Source organism: Xylocopa sonorina, chromosome 6 (genome assembly GCF_050948175.1).
Source record: "Xylocopa sonorina isolate GNS202 chromosome 6, iyXylSono1_principal, whole genome shotgun sequence".
In the NCBI taxonomy this organism is placed as follows: Eukaryota; Metazoa; Arthropoda; class Insecta; order Hymenoptera; family Apidae; genus Xylocopa; species Xylocopa sonorina.
The window spans coordinates 11,524,832-11,534,004 of record NC_135198.1 but is presented as its reverse complement, the minus strand read 5'-3'; the positions used below and the strand labels follow the sequence as shown (position 1 = coordinate 11,534,004).

General features: G+C 37.3%; 2 protein-coding genes across 3 annotated transcripts; one reads left to right on the top strand and one right to left on the bottom strand.

The window, feature by feature from the left end:
* Window positions 1-908: 908 nt before the first annotated feature.
* Window positions 909-8,387, bottom strand: LOC143424903 (uncharacterized). 2 transcript variants are annotated; one of them, XM_076897283.1, is made up of 8 exons: window positions 8,149-8,387; window positions 3,859-7,588; window positions 3,661-3,765; window positions 3,386-3,555; window positions 3,089-3,264; window positions 2,789-2,999; window positions 2,568-2,711; window positions 909-1,347 (listed from the first exon to the last, which is right to left on the bottom strand). In XM_076897283.1, the coding sequence occupies exons 2-8, from the start codon at window positions 7,538-7,540 to the stop codon at window positions 1,195-1,197; spliced, it is 4,641 nt and encodes a 1,546-aa protein (XP_076753398.1). In that variant the 5' UTR covers window positions 7,541-7,588; window positions 8,149-8,387; the 3' UTR covers window positions 909-1,194. The 2 variants fall into 2 exon arrangements, with proteins under 2 accessions (XP_076753398.1, XP_076753397.1); XM_076897282.1 differs by having other exon boundaries at window positions 3,661-7,588; window positions 8,149-8,385.
* Window positions 1,500-2,571, top strand: LOC143424916 (U-scoloptoxin(11)-Sm7a-like). The gene is made up of 4 exons (XM_076897307.1): window positions 1,500-1,669; window positions 1,751-1,939; window positions 2,006-2,212; window positions 2,313-2,571. Exons 1-4 carry the CDS (start codon window positions 1,562-1,564, stop codon window positions 2,499-2,501), a joined length of 693 nt encoding a protein of 230 aa, XP_076753422.1. The 5' UTR covers window positions 1,500-1,561; the 3' UTR covers window positions 2,502-2,571.
* Window positions 8,388-9,173: the final 786 nt, after the last annotated feature.

Genomic DNA, 9,173 nt, shown 5'->3' with positions numbered 1-9,173 from the left:
TATGTCAAGTATAAAAGAATTTATACATCGATTGCAAGTACGTAATTTAAAATCACATCCTGCTTAAAGTCTGTTGGTGCGTGTGAGTGTGTCAGGTGTTTTGTGTGCCTCCTGTGCGTGTGCATGTGCGTGTGCGTGCAAAGAACACAAATCCATCCCAAATGTTTATAATGGTCGTATCTTTATTTTATTCTACAACAATAATATGCTATGGAAAGTTTACATATACACACACGAGATGAGGCACGTGATGATGCTACTCTCTCCAAATTATTACGATAAAAACATATCTAGACGTACATCTATGTAAAAGTCACGCATGAGTTACTTTAATGATTTTTTTATTCACCTCCCGACAGATATACGGTATACCTCATAATTTTTTTAACAAGTCGGATGCTTTTGTACAATGCATAGTTTAAAAATTATTCGTTAGAATACTGGAAGGCACCTCATCTCGCATGCGATATCGTACGCGCATGTAAATTCATACATCTAAGTCACCTAATATTAAAATAGTCAATTTGGATAATTGATTCTATATTATTTAAAATATAATCGTGCGTTGATTGATGTAAAATGACACACCAGAGCCGTGACTTCTTTTCTCGTTTTAACGTTCCCCACACTAATTATCTCGTTATTAATCCTTGTATCCAATTTACACTACTAGATGCGTTGAAATATGACGTTAGAACTTCCATTCAAATTGTTGGGCATCTGTGGCACATAATTGTATCTTTAATATATTTATTCTATAGATGCTTTTCAATAAAACATTTTCTGCGCGTGCTAAACGTTACACAAATTTGTAAGATCAGAAGATTAGAAGATACTTCAATTGAAAACGTATTGTTACTTCAATACTCTTGTTATCATCAATAAATTTGCTTTAATTGTATATTAAATGTGAGAACTAACTGCGAAACAAATATTTTTTTTAAAGAAATAATATATTATACAACATCATAATATACAAATGATATATAACAAATGACAAACATGTATTTACACTTTGCATATTGTTATATGTATTACAAAATTGTTACCACCATGTGTGATACTTCATTAAAATAATTTTCTCATTCATGCTCGATATCCTTATTATTCTTTACTATTATATAAATTACAAGTAAACGGAAAACAGAGATGTACAGAGAAAACTTAATAATTATTACCATTTGAATATTCAGTTCACTGGACTTTTCCATCAATGTAAGCCTTTATGGCAGTTTGACATTCTACAGAACACCAATGCTGAATCAACAAATACGTTTCCGACTCTAATGCGGCGTCCAATTTTTTTCGCAAGCTATGACGTAGCAACGCCTTTGTAGCTTCCATAGACTGAAAATGAATAAATAAAAAGTCACACAAACAGTGATTTTTATGCACATTTAAATGAGGAAAATTCAGGATGTATGATATAAATATTAATCAGTCTTTTTCTACATAATCAATGTTAATGTCGGAATAGAATGTTCCATCGTTACTTCTATCGCAACATCGGCCCCACATACCAGCGTAGTTATATTTATTACATTATCAGTATAGCAGAAAAATGTTTAATTCGATTTACCTAGTACTATTCATAATATGTGGCTGTTCCAGTTCTTATGTTATCATCGAAAGTAAATCAAGTAATGTCACGTTCAAGTATCCGGATGATGTATGTACATTTAACTACTATAGAAGTATTAAAAACTGTACAACGGTAATATATGGAAAAAGAAAATATATGTTGATCTAGATTAAGGGGGAAAGTGATTTGCACGAATGTCAAACTAACGAAGTGTGTAACGTGATTCACGACCGTTTCTGGGTATCTAGTTTAACGGAAAGACTTTGTCGTTGTCCCAGTGGAAAGGAGTGTTCCTGGCAGTGGAGAAGAGAACTAGGAAGTTCGTCTGTTTCGCTTAACAATAAATCACATATGGAGGTACTTAAAAGCATCATCTTTCCAAGTAATAAATGATATTTTAAAGTATTCCATTTCTTTTTACAGTTTTGCGCGCCAATAACAAATTTGACCGCATGTACGAAGGAAATAGACGCGATACAAGTGCTTGGGAAAAGCGATAGAAACAATTCTTATCTAATACCGCATACCGTTACATTGAACTGCGTCTGCCCAGAATCGCATTACTGGAGGCTTCAAAAATATGATTATAAAGAGAATGATTTTATCACGCAAACATTCAAATGCGTAAAGGTACATTCCGATCGATTTATACATTCCAACAAAATTGGAATAAAAATGTGTACATACTTTCGATTGAATATATATATATATATCTATTTTTTTTATACAGAAAAGGATGTGCGAGACTCGTGAATTATGCGGGCACATACGATCTGATTTATATTCGACATATTACAGATGCGCTTGTCCAGAAAATCATTTATGCATCTTTGAAGATAGAAACAAAGAAACTGTTCAAGAACTACTTTATTCTGGTCCTGTTTACAAGGGTTACTGTGTACCGTTTAAAAATATATAACGCTTGCAATTACCCCATGATAAGTGCCTCGGTGAAACAAATTAATGGAATATATTGAAGACATACCTGTGAGGATTGTTCGCTCATAGCTTTTAAACATGGTAGTAATTCAACTTGAAATCTATCAGGCCACAGAACCCGAGTAACAAGACCAGCCCTTAGTGCCTCACTAGCCGTTAGAGTTCTTCCACCCAATAATAATTCGCTTGTCTGCAATGTAAAATGTTCACCGCGTTACTTGGTTTACCAAATAAACGTATTGTAAAAGGAAAAACGTGTGTACTTACGATTGCACTTCCTAATATGTGCGACAGAGTGAAAACAGCAGCGCCTTCGGCAATCTGCCCTAATTTCCCATAAGGCGTGCTGAATGTCGCTTTATCACTAGCTATTACAAGATCAAATAAAGGTAACATTGTTACTCCAAGTCCAACCGCGGCACCCTGAACTCCAGCGACAATAGGCTTATTAAACGACGCTAAAGTTTTAATAAAATCTCTGAATACAGAAAAAAATGAGTTTTTAAATTGCTTAAATATACGCGACAACTGCAAGATAGTACAGAATCACAACAAATAAGTACGAACTTAACCGCATCCGCCGTTTCTTGGGCATGGACTCGTCGTTCTTCTTTATTCGTATGCAACAACATAGACAATTCAAGACCTTCACAAAAACTACTCCCCGTCGATGTTAACAAAACGACCCTACAATCGTCGTCTTTCTTCAGGATTGATAACGTTTCACGAAATTCCTGCATCACCTAAAAATAGTCAGAAACGATACTACCGTGTAAATAAAATTATGCATTTCCAACGACATGAAAAATATTAAGCGTTTTCCCCTCTTTCTTTATTTTATCTAATCGTTCCAATCTCGTTTACCTGAAGAGTGAGCGCGTTTCTTATTTTCGTCGAGGACGACGGCGTAAGTATTAATTGTACCAGATTTCCATGTCGACGTACATTTATTTCTTTATTACTGAATTGACTGCGAGTGTCTACTTTTGTTTTATTACTATCCAATTCCAGCACCTTAACGGTGTTTGCATTTGCTGAAAAATAATCTTATTCAATGTTTCGTGTTAATTCACTGCAATCTGCTACGAACATAGCAGTTCATTGTAGCTCGTTTAATCACTAAATCTCATTATTTTCACCTTTACTTTTACGGTTCGTCGTTGAATTTGCGACTCGCTGCCCAGCGTTAACTACTGACAGGGCATTTGCAGCCTCTGCAAGACAGGCTGAAAGCTCATCTTCTCCTTTGGAAAATTCTTCATTGTTATCCGATTCACTTGTTTTAGCGAATGTAACTTTGTTCTTTGTAGTTTTCTTTGTCTTTGACGTTACCTTACCTGTAGCTGTACCGTTTGATCTCGTAACAACTTTTCCTATATCGTTGTTGGTCTCGTCTGCTTCTGGTTGCTTAGGATTTTTCTCAGCTTTTTTCGCGTCCGATTTTTTACTAGGACGCGCAGGCAAAGTCACCTTGTCTTTCAACGCAATATCAGGAACTTCGGTCCCTGTATCATTTTTCTGTACAGTTTTCTTTTTACTTTTCTTTACATTTGCTTTCTCATCTTGCGAGTGTCGTCTTTTCATGGACCTCAAAGAATGGGATCCTCCTTCGTCAATTTTAATTCCTTCAATTTTCTCTGGGGCGTCGACGCTAACTCTAGGACTTCCAGATGCACTGGAAAACGAACTAGACGAGTGTCTCCTAATTATAATCGACGCGTCTGCCGCGTTTCTTATTTTTGCAGGTAAGATAAACTCTTGAGGCGTTACGCCCGCTGGTTTCACCAACGCGATTTGATCTCCGATCTTTTTATCTACTTGCATATCACTCAAGTAAATGGAAGTTCTCTTGGATCTCGGAGACACTTTTGATACACTCCCTGTCGACGTGCGTAATCTTAGAACAGCGTTGCGTACCAATCTTTTTCTAAGTTTAAGTTCACGTTGAACCTTCTGTATGTCCATAACTTTCGCTTGGGATTTGGTAATCGGGATCAATCTCTTTTTATCCGGCTGTTCCACGTCGTACAATAAATTAACAACGCCCTCGTCTTGAAGCAATCTATCTATCTCGTTTATAATCTTTTTCTTCGGCTTGGGGTCTGCGGCACTGTTCTCCGTGGATCGTTTCGACTTTGGGACCACTTTCGAGCCTGACTTCTTCGACGGAACGTTCAATTTCGCTTTCAACGTAGCTTTTTTACTCGAAGGCATGTTTTGCTTCAATATCTTTTTCGCTACTATATTCCTTTTAGCGATAGACTGTGATCCCTTTTTACTAAGGCTCTGTTTGGGAGACTTCAAAGGTGCATTAGTCTCTGGGTTGTCTAACGGCGCCTCCACTCTATTGTTGTTTGTGATCTGTCTGTTCGTTACTTCATCTGCTATCGTGACATCATCCTCGTTCTTCTCAACAGGTGAAACAGTATTCTTGGATATATGATTCTCGGTTGTCGCGTCGACATCGACCAGAGCTGCCGATTCGTTTGTCTGAGGCTGCTTTTTATTTACCATAATTTTACCCTTGTATACCTTCTGACGTTTTACGATACTTTGCTGCTGTTCGTGTTCTCTGGCCTTTTCCGTGAGCTTCCGTTTTCTACCCGATCTTGATTCATCTAAACGTAGATCTTGCATGTCCGTACTTTTCTCCGGGGTATGGACCTCAACAACCAAAGGAGACGGAACACGATCGGAGGTTGCATCTTCCGCAAGTTTAGCGGGTTCATTACTTAAATCAATGTTAACGATATCTTTCTCCGTGCTAGAAACAGTCTTCGTTTTTACATCCTTAAAGGCTTTAACGGGTGTAGGTTTAGTTGTTTTTTTCTTTTTCGACGCGCTCCTTTTAACCGATGCAACGGGTAGCTCTAAAAGTTGCTTCAGCGCTAGTTCCCTTTCAACCAAAGGATCGAGTTTCGGTGGTGTATTATTATCATTTTGCTCGAGCTTCACCGGACGTTTTCCTTCCTCTATTAAAGTCGGCGGTTTCAAATTAGACCAGTCTGGATCGACATCACCCTCCAGTATCGCGAGCAATTCTTTATTATCGGATTTGCTCTCCTTGCTGGTTCCCGTATTCGTATTATCCGCTAGCTTTTTATCACAGTGACCGACTGACTGAACGTTAGGTTGAGAAGGCAAGGGTATAAGCGCGGGTATGAAACTTCCCGGGCCACCAGCCAGTTTGCTCGACAACCTCTGCGTTAATTTTTTAACGAAAAATATATCAGGTTGCGGAGGTGCTTCTACGATTTTCTGTTTCTCACGGAGGCGTTCTTTCAACGCCTCTGTTACCTCGGCTTGCGATGCTATTTGACTTGTTAAATTTCGACCGCGATTAATTGGCATCGTTTGTACTTGCGACGATGACGTCTGTGTAAATGCAACTGTATCATGTGCAGTATCCTTCGCAGACTTGCCCGAACTCTGCGACATAGAAAAATTTATTTGGTCCTTGAATAATGATTTTATACTATTTTGCTTTTTTATAGTCTGATCGCTGTCCGTTTGTTCTTTTGGCATTTGAAGCTCTTTATTATCTCCAATAATTTCAATTCCTCCAGTATCTGCTGAAACTGCTTCTTTTTCGATACATGTGATTTCTTCTTCAAGCAACACAACCGTGTCCTCTTCTATCGCCTGTGTTTTTGTATCATTTAATAAACTTTTCAGCTCGATTTCCACAGTGTCCGACACTTTGGATACCGATTGATTATCATCCTCTGTATTTTCGTCGCCCCAATCATCGAAGATGTCTTGAATCACGCTTCTTTTCTTAGTCACGCCTATTTTGTTTGCCTCATTCAGAGATACATTTTCTTCTTTGACATGTATGTTGTAAGTAGGCGTGCCAATCTTATTACGGGCAACATCTTTTTTTGGATTAATTTTATGCGGACTATCACAAATATCAGTCTTGCATTTGTCATTCACTTCTGGCTGCTCTGCATCATATCTCTCACTGATGTTGCTACACACCTCTTGGAAGCTTTCTTCTTTAATACTAATGTCACTCACAATTTTTGGTTTATTAGTCGTTTCCGAAGTAGTAGAAGTAATAGAATCTTTTTCTGAAGTAGCACGATTGGGCGACTCTTTATTGGTTTCCTGTGTGCAAGTTTCAGGAATTTCTGTATCCACAATTTCTGTTGAAATTACTTCTATTATAGTTCCATCACTCTCTTGAGCATAATCTATCAAGTTAAAATCTTCATTTATAATTTCAGTTTTCTTTGTTTCACTCTGCTTCGCGGGACCATCATTTGTGTTCGAACTATTGGTATCCTTTTCGTGTACTGTTAAAACAATATTTTCTTCGGTTATATTGTCTACTGTTTCTACGGTGAGTACCATTACCTCTGAGCTACCGTCAACTAACTTAGACAGATCCGCGTCGGTATCTGCAACTTGTAACGATTGGTCCTTATCTTCAAAAGTTTCGCTAAGTGTTTTAATCAGTGCTTGACACTGAGCATTTGTGTCGTCGACCGTATCTATGTTTAACACTGTACAAACATTTTGCTTCTTCAAATTTTGGCCACTCTTGTTCGGGACAACCACTTCGACATTGTTTGAAATCTTTTTACTTTCTTTATCCAAAGATATATCTTCAGCACACGTTAAATCAGTTTTGATTTCATCCAACTTTTTCGTCTGGTTTTCCTTACATACTTCATCCTCTGTACATTGATTATCACCTGATTGTAACTCATTCTTTATTACCTCTTCTTTTACTTCATTTATTATAACATTATCTAAACTCTCTATGGTTACTCCATTATTTTTACTTTTAATTTCTTTAGATGAATCTGTTATATCACAATCGTTTACCGGCGAAGCATCCTGAATAATGTTGTCCGTACAATCTTGTAAACTATTTTCTTGAGCTTCAGAAATATTCTCCGACTTTTTTGTATGATCTGTATTTGATTCCGTATCTACTGACGGTGGCGTGTCTATTGTTATTAACGATTCTATCTTAATGATATCGCTCTGAACTTCATCTACTTGTTCCATGGTAAACCATCAAGATTGTTACAATTACTTAATAAATTATGGATTGTCCTGTTAAAAGAAAACAATTATTGTCGTCAGTATTTAAAGCGTAACACGTATAGATGGAAAGAAGCAAATATTGAAATATATATCTTTCGTTTGCCTTTCATGGAATGCAATATTTGAATTCTTGTGTTCCACAAATGGAGTACGAACACGTGGTTTTATTATCAACTAAATGTAACGATAAAAAAATTACCAACGCAATCATAACCTTATCTAAACACATAAATCGCAGAAAAATTAGATCTCGAGCTTTTCTTTGCCTCGAACAAAATCTAATGGCACAATTCACGTGGAATCGATTTCGGTACAATTGAAAAGCAAACTTTCGGTCGCAAAGTGTAGAATTATGTTTCAATAGCTTCGTATCGCGACAATTCTTGGAACGGTAAAAATACTACGTTTTAACATTAGGTTTAAAAAGCGACATTATTTGCTAGGTTATTGGAAAGTAGCGTTTATCTAATAAATTCCAAATAACATTATATTTCTTACGTTCCACCATTATTCGACAATATTTTTGTCAAACATATCAAATAATCTTAATGGCAGAGTAAAAAACTTACCAACCAGGACAGCCGTGTCCATACCGTATAGATTCCAATGAAAATCACACATTATTTAAGTTTTATACAACTCGTTTTACAACAGATTCACTTTATTAACCAAATACCTTACGTAAATCGCACTCTAATAGATCTCGCACGGAAAAACAATTACTCCCTTAAATCCAAACACAATGTTTACAAGAATGAAGTCGGAGGTTCGTACTACGTTCGTCAATTCAGATATTATTTTCTAAGGATTCTTCATGGAATAATTAAAAATCACGCGCAGTAAGAAACTTTTGCTTATAATTAAAATGTGCCACATATTTAATGACAAGTAATGAAAATATAAATTACGTGCAAGCCTGATCGGTAATTAGCGATAATTAAATGTGTAGGACCGTGTTGTTGCTTCTTACGCATTAGCAATAAACTGTGGCAAAGGGGCAATCAGAATTGAAATAGCAATTCCTTTGTCGTTCGAAAATATTATTGGTACATGAGTAAATAATTTTATTAAACTACCAACGAACGCACCCAGATAACACAGCAAATCATATAACACTTCAAAAAGCACCAGCGTATCACGGTGGCGCCCCCAGGTTCCGTAACGCCACAGGGCTATCACCAGGACTACACATGTTAGAATGCACCAGAACAGAGCATGCGGTGCTGTTCCAGTCCCGATATCGCCCCTGTCAATGCCGTTCATTTATCAATTTTCCATATTTTAGTACTTTTATTAGAATCTATTGTGTACTTACCGCTTTCGAAGTAAGAGAGAGAAAGATGCTACAAGAAAGAGTGAGACAGCTGATGGTGACCTACTCTGGAACCCCTGGCGCCATCTCTGCGAAAAGTGCTCAAACTGCTCGCACAGCGTTATCGACAGCGAAGTAAACTACTCAGGAACTACTGGCGCCATCTCTGCGGGAAGAACTTGAACTAATGCCCGAGCAGTTTCAGCGCTTCTCCGAGAGATGGCGCTAGCGCTTCAGCAGTTCACTTCGCTGTCGATAACGCTGTGCGAGCAGTTTGAGCAC